This window comes from Onychomys torridus, chromosome 19, assembly GCF_903995425.1.
Source record: "Onychomys torridus chromosome 19, mOncTor1.1, whole genome shotgun sequence".
NCBI classification, from domain to species: Eukaryota; Metazoa; Chordata; class Mammalia; order Rodentia; family Cricetidae; genus Onychomys; species Onychomys torridus.
In genome coordinates, this window is record NC_050461.1 from 45,835,726 (window position 1) to 45,850,645 (window position 14,920).

The window sequence follows — 14,920 nt, forward strand, 5'->3', positions numbered from 1 at the left end:
TAATAATAACATAGGGGAAATTAACCAAAGAAAAAGATTTTAACTGGAGTAAGTCTGGTAGTTTATAAAGTGTTTGCCTTGAATGCATAGGGACCTGAGTGTGCAATAGTATAAGCTTGTAATCCTAGTACTAGAGAGGTGGAGACAGGAGACAGGTGGATCCCTATAACTCAGTGTGGCTAGCTAGAGCAGCCTACTTGGTGAGCACCAGTCAGGAAGAAACACTGCCTAAAAAAAAAAAAAAAAAAGAACGTGGACAATGCTTGAGGAAAACACACAGGTTGTCCTCTGGCCTCTACATACCTACACAGGCAAAATAAAAATAAAACCCACAACAAATGACAATTTTTTGCTTTTGAGGTATGGTAATGCAAACTTATAATCCCAACACTCATGAGTGTGGAAGATAAGCTTAAGGCCAGAACAGGCTACAATAGTGAGACCCTATCTTAAAAAACCTGTGCACTCACACATGCAACACATACACACATACACACACACACACACACACACACACACACACACACACACACACCACACACAGCTGGACACAAAGTATAACTGATAAAGAGTTTGCCAAGTATGCAAGAAGCCAGAAGCCCTAGGCTCATTCCACAGAACCACAGAAAGGGACTGTGGTAGCCACCTATAATCCTAGCACTCAGGAGGTGGAGGCCGGGAGTTCCAAGTCATCCTTGGCTACACGATAAGTTTCAAAAATAAACACATAAAACTTGGAAATTTTAATACTGACATAAATTGCTAATAATTTTAGGAGTTAATTTAAATAAGCATTTTATTTTAAATTTTAAATATTAAATAAGGCTGTTGAGAATATTATACAAGTAGACAAATTGCTCAACTCATATTTTATTGTGAAATGTGTTAAGAATTGAAGAATCACTCAAATATTTATTTTGTGCATGTGTCTGAAAACACACTGGTCTTTCCTACTGTTGAAACACACACCTTACAAATATGATGGGGTTGAGGATTTAGCCTAGTGGTAGTGCGCTTGCCTAGTAAGTGCAAGGCCCTGGGTTCGGTTCTTGGCTCTGGCAAAAAAAAAAAAATTACCAGTATGAAATTCACCAAAGGAGCTGGGACTATGTCTCATGTCTTAACAAGCATGATGCCCTAGGTTTGATCCTTAGCCCCACAAAAAAATAAAAACAAAAATTTTTAAATTCACTCAAAATCGACAAACTCACCAAAAATGTGTAATTAGAAAACCTCTTCTGAATATGGTGGAATGGGGCTTTAAGTCCTAGCACTGAAGAGGCAGAGGTAGGAGGATCTCTATGAGTTCAAGTTCTGCATGGTCTATATAGAAATTGCTGGTCAGCCAGGGCTATAAATGAAACCCTGTTTCAAAAAGACAAAAAAATAAAACAAACATCCACACCAATCAATTAATACCTAGATATTCCCAAATCTCTCTTTCACTAATCCTGGGATTACCTTCTTATTGGTCCAAATCTTGAGAATATTATCTCCAGGTCCTCATCTGTGGTCACTGGATTCAATTTACATACAAACAACACATTCTCTGGAGGTTTAATATCTGCATCAGGTAGGTCTCCCACCTAAAGTTACAAATAATCAAGCATACAAATCAGTTCTTTTAGTTTCTATTCCAAATATTTTGTCCAAGTCCACGACACTGATTTGCTAGAACCATTTAAATTTACATCATGAACTAACTATAGGTTCAGAGTCAAAAAAAGTCTAAAAAACCTTCCAAGGGCTAGAAAGACGATTCATAGGGTAAAAGGGCTGGCCACCAAGCTCAATGACCTGCGTTCGATTCCTAGGACTCAGATATGTCAGAATATGGTCCAACAATGGAGTAGATGAGATTTCTGAGTGCTTGTAAGAAAACTCCAGGAAACCAAGACCTCAGTTTCTTCAAAAACATGGAATTTGTTCCTGGATTGTACTCTCGTACCCCTCCCAAGTGTAGTGGCTAGGAGTGAGTTGACTTCAGATTACTCATTACAACTTGGCTCGTATTATTTGTTTATATGCCCACATGGAAAAACATGAGGCAGTGGTGGTGCACACCTTTAATCCCAGTACTCAGGAGACAGAGGCAGGCAGATCTCTTTGAGTTCAAGGCTAGCCTGGTCTACAGAACGAGTTCCAGGACAACCATGATTACACAGTGAAACCCTGTCTCAAAAAAGAAAAGAAAAAGAAAAACATGTTTTTGCTGCATGCAGTTTGCTTGCTGCATGTGCAGCTTGTCCTTGTGATTGTACACCTTACTCGGGACTCCTCTTAACATGCAGAGTATAAATTGTCTGATGCTCTGAATAAGTTGGCTATTGTAAGAGACTTTATTCCACCTCATTTATTGACTCCATCCTCCCAGGTTCTATCACCTTTACAGCAGTAAACATACCTGGTGGAAAAAAAAACAACTCCCCAAATTTGTCCCTTGAGCTCAACATGCACATCATGACATGCATGTACACATACACACAAAACAAAATGTAATAAATTTTTTCAATTAAAAAACTCGGACACTATATTTTTCCAGGTATTAACAATACTAATAGCTAATGTTTTTACCTAACTTGATACTGACAAGTCATTACTGCTAATTCTTCAAGCAATACCACAATTTCTATTCATTTACTTTTCAAATTTATTTATATTTTAGACAGGATCTTACTGGAACTCAGACTGGACTCAAACGTGTGGTCCTCCTATCCCCACCTTCTGAGAACTGAGATTACAGACCTGTGCCATCATACCAAGCACATTTCTACTTTAAAGGCAAGTACAGTGAAATCAAAAGGGTTATAGCTAGGATATGAATCCATATCTATCCTGGCTTCAAAAGTCCCAAATTATCCCTATTTTCTTTTTTTTTAAGTGTTTGATATATAATTTTTAATAAGATGTAAAGCATAGGTTCTGAAGCACAACAATACAAACCACTGGGGCTCGGTGGGTAGGTAAAAGCCCCTGCCACCTGATGAACTAAGCTGGATCCTCAGTGGAAGCAGAAAACTAACTCTGGCACATTGTCCTCTGACCTTTACACACACCCATACACAAAATAAAAACAATGCACTTTAAAATGAGTGAATGAAATTAAATGAAATAAAAACTATCTGGCTAAGAACAAATGCACTCTCTGGTCTCACTGTCCTTGCTTCTCTCACAAAGATCTTTTTTTCTTTAAAAGATTTATTTATTTTTTTATGTTTACAGTGTTCTTCCTGCATGTGTGCCTGCATGCCAGAAGAGGGCACCAGATCTCATTGTAGATGGTTGTGAGCTATCATGTGACCTCTGAAATTGAAACCCGGTCCTCTGGAAGAGCAGCCAGTGCTCTTAACCTCTGAGCCATCTCGCCAGCCACACACTCCCCTTTTTTTATTTTTTGTTTTTGTTTTGTTTTGTTTTTTTCAAGACAGGATTTCTTTGTGTAGTTTTGGTGCCTGTCCTGGAACTCACTCTGTAGACCAGGCTGGCCTCAAACTCACAGAAATCCACCTGGTTTTGCCTCCCAAGTGCTGGGATTAAAGGCATGCACCACTGCTGCCCAGCTTTTTGGGTGTTTTGTTTTGTTGTTTTGTTTTGTTTTGTTTTGTTTTGTTGTTGTTGTTGTTTTGTTTTGTTTTGTTTGTTTTGTTTTGTTGAGACAGAATTTCTCTGTGTAATAGTCCAGACTATCCTGGAACTCACAGAGGTCTGCCAGCCTCTGCCTTCCAAGTGCTGGGATTAAAGGCATGTGCCACCACTACCCGACAAGATCACCTTTTTCCTTTTTGGCTATTCCTTTTCATAGTCTAAGATGTTTACAACATACATCATTAAGAAACATATTATTTAGTTTTGTTTGTTACTGAATTTTTGAAAATATGATTATGTAGAATCTAGTCTTGTATGATTTGTAATACCTAATTTCTTCCATACTGCTTTTCAATATGGAACCACAATTTCTACATAGTTTTTTCCCTTAAAGTCTCAACCTATGCCTTTTACTTTCTGCAGACTAAAGTCAAGATCAAAGTCAGCTGCTGCACCACACGGAGCACACTGTAGTGCACTTGCTGCACTTCCTACTAGAGAGCACAGAGGGTAGCAGTGAGGCAGAGCCATGAGGATGGAAATGTATTTCCCACAAACACTTGAGGACAATATTCAGCTGTAAGTATTTGAAAACTCTGAGATGATCATGTAAGAACTGCCTACTGAATAAACATACCAAAAAGAAAATCTTGAAATGCAGAAACCTAAGCACTTCTTTGTAACTTACAAAGTCATAAATCTGGTCAACAGTTCTGAAGCCTGTCAAAGGCAGCAACTGTCTATTAACTATGTCCGATGAGAAGTATCACAGCCAGGAATGGCGGCACACTCCACGCTACTTGGTAGGCTGATGAGCCTAGGAGATTGAGACTAGCCTGAGAAGCACAGTAAGACCCCCATCTCCCAAAAAATAAAATAAAATAAAATAAAATTTAAAAATCATAACACAAAAGAGAAAAAAAAAAAACAAATCAATAAAAATCCATAAAGGACAGAAAAACAAATAAGAAGGAAGTTAATGGGGGAAAAAGCTTGCAAGAGACTGGGGAGATGGCTCTGTGGTTAGGGGTGTGCACTGCTCTTTCAGAGAACCTAATTTTGGTTCCCAGAATGCACATCAAGAGGCTCACAACCACCTGTAACTCCAGCTCCATGAAGACCTGACACATATGGCCTCCATGGACACTTGTGCTCATACACACTCACATGCAAACACACATACACATAATTACCTGGGCTGATATAGCTAGCCAAAGAAATGTGATTCGTTATAGGGAATTAAATGATTCACAGCTCAAAATAAACTATTCTCTAATATACATAAAATGCAGTCAAATAAGTAATGTTCAAAAATTATATGAAAACTAAAATTCAACAAATATTTATAACTTAGATAGCCATCTCCTATTTTTTAATTTCTATTTTTACATTTACTTGTGCATGTGTGTGTGTGATGTGTGTATGTGAATGTGGGTGTGTGCATGCCATGGTGTACATATAGAGGTCAGAGGACAACCTACAGAAGGTGGCTCCCTCCTTTCACCATGTGTGTTCTGGTGATCCCACTAGGTCATCAGGCATGTCAGCAAGCACCTTCAATTACCACCTCACCTAACCCCTCCCAGCTTTTAAAAAGACTCTCAGTAATTTATGGAAAAACAGAACCAAACTGTTTATTTTCATATTATTGGATCCTATAAAATGTAATCCAGGAAGAAAACCTCACTAAATTTTTACTAGTTTATTATTGGCAGATAAACTCCTAAGAATGTGTTATATAAGTAACATAACATAAAGGACATAATGTGAGTTGCATAACAACTATTTGACCAAAATTATTATCTTACCATCTCTAGAAGAATAGCTTGAGTTTTAGCCTCTTTCTCAGCCTTTATTTCTTCCACTTCTTCCGCTGATCTTCCTTTGAAGTCATCAATTTCTTCATCTGCTCCTATTCGACCACTCTGTAAAACAGAATTTAAAGATCTGAGCATCATGGAAGATACCATGTTTTATTCTTAGCCTATCAGACATTAACAGAATAGAAACTTACGAACCTCTGGGAACTCATTTCAATTAATTCTAGAGTATTTCCCAGACCTGGCTTCTGACTGCAAAATCAAATGAAATGTTTATATAGATACTATTATCCAACTAAGTGTTCAGTGGAAGAGACACATAATTGTACAATTAAACACCAAACTCAACCATAAATTCAGCTTTGAGAAAGCCTTGTGACCACCTTAAATTTACACTTGAAAGTGCCTGGGAGAACATTCTTTACAGTCCACATAAATGCCTGGGTCTAGCTTGGCTCCAGAATATCCCCACTTAAAAAGTATAAGATGTCTGACCTTCAGTCTGACCTTGGGGCTATTCTCCTAGAGCTGGGTGATAGAAAACCTTCCCAAAGCACTGCTTATATGAGGTTTCAGAACTAAGACGTCTGGTAGAATAGAAACTAAAGAGCGAAATTAAAGAAATAATGAAACAACTACAAAAATAAGCATCTCTGTGGGAGAGAAAAGAATTCTAAACTTGCTCTAGTATAATAGATAAACAAGATAAGGAATAGAAGGAAATGTTTTAATATACCTATACAAAAAATGTGCTGCTATTAGCTGGGTGTGGTGAGCACTCCTTTAATCCCAGCATGTGGGAGGCAAAGGCTGTCAGATCTCTATAAATTTCAGGCCAGCCCGGACTACACAGCAAAATGCCAGGCCAGCCAAGCCTACATGGTGAGACTCTGTCTCAAAAGAAAGAAAACAAACAACACCAAGGTGCTACTTACATCTAATTGTTCCCTTGTAGGTTCTGGTGATCGATCAGGAATTAATAAATCAGGAGGGTCATCAAATGGATCATCTAAAATCACTGTATGATTTATCCTTACAAAACAAATTCAAGTCAAATGATACATTTATTTTAGAATCCATACTTATTTTTTCACAGATTTTAACATATAAGTATTTCTAATGTCCAAAGACACACACACGGTGGGTATTACTGACCTACAGTATACTTTTAAAAATGAGCTGCACTGTATTTCCTTCAATATTATTGTTCTGTATTACTTTATAATGTAAATTAAGCTGGGCATGATGGCTGGCACCTGTTATCCCCAGCATTCAGGAGGTCAAGAGAAGAGAATCACAAGTCTGAGGCTAGCCTGAACTATAAAGTTAGTTTCCGGTAAGCTGGGTTACAGAGTGAGACCCTGACTCAAAATACACACATGAAAAACTAAAGAGAGAAAGAAAGAAGAAAAAAGTAAATTTCTAAACCTTGTGACTTGTGCCCTGTTTTAATAATCTGCCTCTTAAAAAAAAAAAACTGAAACAGTAATTCTTACCAATATAACAATCAGTACAAGAGAAAGAAAATAAAAGCTCCTTTTTACGAGGATTCTAATGATCTCATATTAATTCACACTTTAGAATTATTCTGGAACTAGTTGTGACGGTTAATTTCAATCATCAACTTGACAGGATCTGACACGTGGAAAGGGAGTCTAGATTAATGTTGTCCGTGGGAATGCCTGTGAGGGATTTTCTTTCTTTTTCTTTTTTCCTTTTTCTTCTGAGACAGGATTTCTTTGTGTAGCCCTGGCTGTCCTGGAACTCACTCTATAAACCAGGCTGGCCTCAAACTCACAGAGATCCACCTGGCTCTGTCTCCCGAGTGCTGGGATTAAAGGCGTGCGCCACCTCCAGGTCTTACGTTACTTTAGTCAGAGTATTTTATCACAGGAAAAGAAAAGAAACTAAGGTTTTAGTCCTATGTGGAGAAGTCTCATTCATGCCATTACATGTTCAATATCACAGTGTTAAAACATTCTAATACGTTAAGATAGTGAAGGTAAACACACCTGATGTCTTGATATGGTACAAAATCCTTGTCTACAAAGGTCTCATTGATTTTCTTAACTATGTCCATGCCTTCCGTCACTTCACCAAACACAGTATGAACACCATCAAGGTAATCTAGATTGTCTCCTGTAGTAATAAGAAACTAGACCGAAAGGCACATAATATTAATATATATAACTCTGAAATCATGTATAACTCTAAAGAACACACCAAGACTCTACATTTATTGTATCAATTCTTGCACACTTATTTCTAGCACTAAATAAAAAAGACTGTGTTTCTATTGACAGGTGCACAGATGTCCCCTGATAAACAGAAGTGTGGTGTGGCCCCATGTGCACGCAGTGCCTATGGAAGCCAGAAGAGGGCATTAGATAGATGCCTTGGACCTAGAGTGTCAGAGCACTGTGGGTGCTAGGAATCATGTGGGTGCTAGGAATTGAACTGGGTCCTCTGGAGGAGCAGTTAGTGCTCTTAACCATTAAGCCATCTCTCTGGCCCCCCTTTTAATGTAGAAAAGAAATAACTTGGTATTTCCCCTAAAAACTGTCCTTTAGTACATCCTCTCATTACTGAGTAACTTGAATAGATAACTTCACGGGCTCCGTCCAGTTCTTCATGCCCAAGCAAAGCTCATCTCCATCCAGGTCCTCACCTGAGATCCATGCTGGTCACTGCCATTGTTCACCATGGACACAGTGCCTTTCTTCTTGTGCTTGATCCTTGGCACTTTTTCTGCCTCAAAAAAGCTTGCTTGGTCACCATACAGTTGTCTGAAAGTATACAATAAAGTTATAAACTACATACTATCAAAATGAAATGCAGATACTGTAACAGTGTAACTGTCTTTACAGATATCCCACTGTGATTCAAATACTCCTTTCTTCTTACAGGTATTCTGGGAACCTAGGGAACTACCCTAGAATATGAGCAATATTTTAACATGAAGATTGAACTACAGCAATTATACTTTGGTCTTATTTAAAAATAAAAGGTTGAGGCTGGGCGGTGGTGCATGCCTTTAATCCCAGCACTCAGATCTCTCTGTGAGTTCCAGGCCAGCCTGGTCTACATAGTGAGTTTGAGGCCAGCCTGGGCTACAGAAAGAGTCCCAGGATAGGTGCCAAAGCTACACAGAGAAACCCTGTCTCGAAAAACCAAAAAAAAAAAAAAAAAAGAGAATCTTGAATCTGAGCCAAGCCTAAGCTACATGGTAAATTCCAGGCTAGCCTGGGCTACAGAATAAGACCCAATCTCAAAAGCTATCAAAGAACAATTAAATAAAGAGGGTGGGGATATAGCTCAATCAGGAGAGGGTATGTTTCAAATGCATAAATTGTGGGTTCAATGGCTAGCATGTAAAGCCAGGCGTAATGATGCATGCCTCTAATCCTAGAACTTGGAAAATGGAGGCAGGAAGACCAGTTCAAGCCCATTCTCAGCTTGACAGAGACTGAGTTCAAGGCCAGCCTGGGCTACATAAAATCCTGTCTCTAAATACACACACATATACTGTCCTGGTTGGGCTTTGTTTTGTTTTGTTTTATGAAGGTGACAGAAGCTAGAATTAAGGATTTCACGAAGAGGAACCTAAATTGAGAAAATGGCTCCATCAGAATGTCTGTAGGCAAGTGTATAGAACAGTTTCTTGATTAATGAGGACGTCGGAAGGCCCAGCTCAGAGGAGTCAGTGCCACCCCTGGCAAATAGTTCCAGTTTGCATAAGAAAGCACACTGAGAAAGTCGTGAGGAGCAAGCCAGTAAGAACTGTTCCTTCAAGGCTTCTGCTTCAGTTCTCGGCTTAAGTTCCAGTCCTGACCTCCTTTATTAATGGAGAATCACCTGAAATAAATAAACCCCTTCCTCCCCAAGTTTGCTTTTTGATCATGGTGCTTTATCACAGCAATGGAGCCCTAACTGAAACATTACATAAGAACTTACCCAAATACAGACTCTCCTCCACGGCCAGTCCCTGTAGGGTCTCCTGTTTGTATGATAAAATCCCTCTATAACATACAGAATTATCTGTTAATTCACAGTTTGCTATATGTTTCCAATAACAAAGAGCATGAAAAATATCTACCAACTCACCTGTACATTGTGAATAAGGCAATAATTGTAATATTTTATTTTGCACAACTTCAGAAAATTCAAGCAAGCTGAAAGAAAGTAAAAACTAAATTTATTGCCAGAAAGCAAAAATTCAGTTTTAAGCAAACTTGTAAAAGCATAATTAGTACAATTTAATATCTACGTTCACATTTTTATTAAGAGAAAAACAAAGGTTCTGGTGAGGTGGCTCGTAGGTAAAAGTGCTTGCTGCCAAACCTGAAAACCTAAGTTCAATTCCTAGAACCTACATGTCAGAGAGAACCAATTCCCAGAAGTTCTCTCTGACCTCTGTAAGCATGCTGTGGCACACACTCATATACAAACAATAAACAACTGTTAAAAGAAAAAGCTAAGTCCAAAGCCATAAAAAAGGGCACTAAGCCTTTATAAAAGTCAACTTCTTTGAGGGTGTAGCTACTGGTATGTTTCCCATGCTGCAGTGGATGGTTCCACACCCATGCACATGTGGTAGTACCAGCTAGATATGAAGTAGGAAGAGAGACATATTAGAGGGGATATGAAAGGAGCTGGAGAGGAAATGGGGGTTTATATGCTCATATTTCACTGTATGGCATACATGGATGACAGTCTCAAAAATAAAGAAAAATTAAAAGGTATATATTTTCAATACCATTTTATTTTCTTATGAACTTTTAGACATCAGAGCTAACATTGGAAATAAGCAATTGATTATTTATAGATTGGCTTTTAAGGGAAAAGGTACAGGTGATGCTATGATGGAATCTGGCAGGATGTATGAAAATGAATACAGATTATGTAAATTAGAGAAAATCAAATACCTTTGGGACTTTTGTTTGTTTTACAATTAGTAAAAAGTATTTCAGGTTGGGGATTTAGCTCAGTGGTAGAGCGCTTGCCTAGCAAGTGCAAGGCCCTGGGTTCAATCCTCAGCTCAAAAAAAAAAAAGTATTTCACAGACTGGGGGTGTAGCACAGGAATAGCAATTGCCAAGCATTCCTGATGCCTTGGGTTCAATCTCCAGCAGCACACACAAAAAAGAGGGGCTTTGCAAAAACGTTTATTTACCATGAACAATCTCATATAAATTCACCTGCATATTCAATAAGCAACTATGGTGTACCTTTGTGGTGGTTGGAAATGTCTTCCATATCCTCCGCTTTTAGAGGACTCTACTGACATTTTAGGATGGGAGCCTTGCCAAATGAAATTCACCACTGGGAGCAGGCTTTGAGTGTTCATAGCCGGATCCCACTTGTAGTTCACTCTCCCTGCTTGGTGTGCTCTGTTAAAGATGTGAACTCTCAGCTGCCTAATCTAGCCGAATGCTGACATCCTGCCCCACCATTATGAACTGCCCCTCTGGAACAGTAACAAGCTCTTCCACACATCACATTGTGGTCATGGTGTTTTATCACAACAACAGAAGAATAACTAATCCAGTCTTCTAGACGCTTGGCACTGCCATCACAAACATCATTAAGTTACAGTCCATGCTCTTGAAGAACTCAGAACCTAGTAACAGAAATCGATGCTAACACCGTCTTAAGACACGAAGAAACCAGACAGAAAGCAACATACATAAGCCTCCTTGCCTTCAATGAATTTGTATTTATGAAACTAGGGTCATAACCAGGTATGATAGTACATGCCTGAGGAGAATCAGAACCATGAACTACGACCAGTCTGGGATACACAGTAAGGAAGACAGTCTCAAAAGCCGATGGGAAAAACAATACAACGAAAGTCCTTACAACTCAACAATTAAATAATGACAACACTAGGTATTTCTGAGAATACTATCTATGACACTGAAATAGTAATTTATTTATTTTTCCAAGACAGGGTTTCTCTGTGTAGCCCCAGCTGTCCTGGAACTCCCTTGTAGACCAAGCTGGCCTTAAACTCAGAGATCCGCCTGCCTCTGCTTTAAGTGTTGGGGTTAAGTGTTGGGGTTAAAGGCATGTACCACCACACCCAGCTCTGTAAAAAGATTTTTTTAAAGGTAGTTTTAAAATGCCACAAGAGTTAAAAAGAAAAAATGTTTATAGCTGGGGAAGTGAGAAGACTCCATGGAGTCCTAAGGTAAACATTAAAAGAATTTGATTGTATCATATATCAACACATGGTACATCTTAGATACAATTTTATGTACCAATTAAAAAACGTTATCTAAAAAGAGAACTTGGAGACTGGTGAGTTGGCTCAGCGAATAAGGGACCTTACTGTCAAGCCTAATGACCTACATTTGATTCTTGAAACCCACATGGTAGAAGGAGAACGGACTCCCAAGTTGTCCTCTGACCTCTACAGGAGTGCCTTGGCAAATCTGCAAGCACACACATGCACAGAAAATAATATACTTATATATTTTCTGTATATATATATATTTTTAAAGATAAAAGAGAACTGGGCATGATGGAACAGGCCTTTAATCCCAGCACTCAGGAGGCAAAGGTAGGCAGATCTCTGTTTGAGGCCAGCCCAGTCTACAGAGTGAGATCCAGGACAGCCAGGGCTACACAGGGAAACCCTGTCTTGAAAAACCAAAAAGAAGGAAAAAAGAAAAAGGAGAAAGAGAGAGGGGGGGGGAGGGGAGGGAGGGAGAAAGGAAGGGAGGGAGGGAGGGAGGGAGGGAGGGAGAAAGGAAGGGAGGGAGGGAGAGAGGAAGGAAGGAAGGAAGGAAGGAAGGAAGGAAGGAAGAGGAGAAGAAAAAGAGAGACTTGGACTGGCAGAAAGTAAAAAGGAGAAAGATGGGGGTGGGGGCATGTTCATTGTCAGTGTTTAGCATGCAGGAGGGCCTGGGTTAGACTCTCAGACATGTGCTACCATGTAGTACTTTTTTCCAGTTATTTCCTCTTATAGATACACACTAAAGTAATTTCAGATTAAGTAAGTCCAGTAGGAGATGCTGTAAAGGAAACAAAATTAGCTATGTGTTGACAACTAGTAATGAAGCTGGTCATGGGTACTTAAGATTTCATTTACTGATTACCTTTACTTTTGTTTGTTTACGTTCTTTTCTTTTTTTTAAGTGCCCCCTACCCTCAGCAGGGTTTCTCTGTATAGTCCTGGCTGTCAGGAATACACTCACTAGGATCAAAGGCGGGCACCACCACGCCTGGCTTGCTTAAAAATTTTCAGCAATTAAAAGTTAAAAAAAAAAAATCAATCTGGACATGTGGATAGGCTTACTATTGACTGTTAAGTAAGTATACACAAAACTAGATGCCCAGTCACTCTCCTTCAAATATATGCACACAGGTAGACATGTTTTTGGTGTCCCAAGCTTTCTTTGCAGAACTCCTGCATGTTAACAACGTGTAATAACTCTGTCCCCTCTTCAGGAGTGCACAACTCTGGGGAAAGGGGTCCATGCATTATGTAAAGTGCCGCTCTGCATGCAGAGTGCCAAAGGAGCTCAAGGGAAAGAAAACGCAAAATCAAGAGACAAAATACAATTCCATAGAGCATCTTTGGAACCCTTGGAGCCCTCAGATCCAGCCACCCTTACGCACCCAAGCTTATCCCAGTAACAGAAGGCAACCGAGCACTTTGCTTAAGCTCCCTTGAGTTGCATTTCTACCCCTTGACTGAGTATTAAGCAAAAACAACACATTCCTATGCATTACTCACGGCACCAAACCACTGGTACATGTTCTCAGAGCGGCAGATAATGGAGATATTAAGGCACAGTTCCTACTCTCCTTGCAACATGTTACGGAAAGGAGACAATCATGCACATAGCTCCAGGACAGTTCAGTGTATGTTCTAATAAAATGAACGCCATTGTGATTTATAAAATCACCATCGCAGGCAGAACACAAGGAACAGATTAACTTTGATCTTCAGAGCGTTGCACAGAAAAGCTCGTGTTTTATCTGAGATCTGAAGAGTCAAGAAGTTCCCCGAAGGGTAAGAGCGGGGAGGAACGTGGGCAGTGGCAACAGTAAGAAAACGGAAGACTGCAGGAGAAAGTGAAGTGTTTGTGGGTGGAGGAGAGAAACAGTTGAGTGGGTAGAAGGTGTATGTGGCAGGAGGCACTCTGCGTGCATTATGGCGGTTCCTGTCATTCTCTCCATTCCGCAGGGGAAGGACAGCTAATCTCGCCTGGTTTCCCGATTCCCCCAATGGATACAGGCCCCACACAGCGGCCTATTATCATTCCAAGGCAAGTGTGGCATACTGTAATCCTACTTCTAAAATCTTCAGGTGCTGTGACCATCTGCAAGACACATAAGACTACTCAGAACCTGACCTACCAGTACCTAACCTGACTGCACGTCGGTGGCAGCTGTTGCATCCCACACACCAATTCGTTCCAGCCATGCCAAATTTCTTGCTATTTCCAGAAAAATCTCCAGACTGCTAAGAAAACCTCAATTGCCACTCATCTCCGAAAAAAAGCTAGTTTTCGTCCCTGGCTTCGTTCTCCCTCCGTGGAAAAATCGGGCTCTACCAGATGAGACGCCTAAACTCCAGCTGACCCCTGGCGCCTGGCCGGCTACCCACACCGGCAGACGCCAGGAGCCATGTAACCAGGAGGGATGCCACGGCCACCCTCCCGAACACCACCCTGCCTGCTCTCATCGTGACCAATGACGCTCACGTCAAGCCGCGCTTAGCTCTTTTCCTCTCACGTGTAAAAAGAAAGCACAGCGGAGGGACGAAAGCCATGGGCATCGCCTATGCGGGCCACCTCACCCACCCCACAAGCCACAGCCCTTCGAGAAGGACCACGGGGAACCAGTTGTGTACACACACACACATACACACACCCCAATTTTTTTTTTTTTTTTAAGCCAAGGCCCGCTACGAGACAGAGCTCGAGCCAGAAACAGCGAAGGGAAGGGAACTTGGGCGGCGGGTTCGCGGCCCCGCCGCCAGGGCGCGGAGGACGCAGGCCTCACCGCGCGGCCGCTCTTCGGTGTACAAGTCGATGACCACGTCGCCCAGAGTGGTCTCCAGGAGAACCGCCATGGCGCCGGCTGCTCCTCCCGGAACAAACCCCCCCGGCAGTGACAGGCGTCGCCGGCGCCTGACGTCGCTAGCTGCGCGACGCGTGTGGCGACGTCATCCGCGAGCGCCGTCGCCCACCCCGGAAGCGCAACTTCCGGCAACCGGCTGAGCGCGTCGATGGGGCCCGGCTGCTGACAGCTGGTGCGGGCTGTCGTACGGCCCGTGGAGTCGTTTTGAAGGGTCTGCGTCGCCCTTGGTGACCCGTATAAAAGGCCTGTCCCTCAAGAGGGCCATTCGGTAGGGGTATCGTATCCACCCGAGAGCAGGGAGGCCTCCAAACCCGCGGCGCGCCGTCTTCCCTCGCCCTTGTAAGAGGAGGGCCCCGGGGATTCCATAGTCTCTAAGCATCTCCTTCAAAAACGCCAGGCCGCAGGTGACCTGTTGCTGCATGA

The 14,920-nt window shown here is 41.2% G+C and overlaps 1 protein-coding gene across 1 annotated transcript in view; it reads right to left on the reverse strand.

Annotated features, from left to right (window-relative positions):
- Positions 1-14,534, reverse strand: part of Ppil4 (peptidylprolyl isomerase like 4) — a 34,781-nt gene extending 20,247 nt beyond the window's left edge. The window contains exons 1-8 of the mRNA XM_036169111.1: positions 14,420-14,534; positions 9,510-9,577; positions 9,360-9,424; positions 8,074-8,191; positions 7,418-7,560; positions 6,341-6,437; positions 5,394-5,510; positions 1,462-1,586 (exon numbers count right to left, since the gene is read on the reverse strand). Coding sequence (XP_036025004.1) covers positions 1,462-1,586; positions 5,394-5,510; positions 6,341-6,437; positions 7,418-7,560; positions 8,074-8,191; positions 9,360-9,424; positions 9,510-9,577; positions 14,420-14,489 — 803 coding nt within the window. The 5' untranslated portion in view covers positions 14,490-14,534. The remainder of the gene's footprint in view (positions 1-1,461; positions 1,587-5,393; positions 5,511-6,340; positions 6,438-7,417; positions 7,561-8,073; positions 8,192-9,359; positions 9,425-9,509; positions 9,578-14,419) is intronic.
- Between the last annotated feature and the right edge of the window lie 386 nt (positions 14,535-14,920).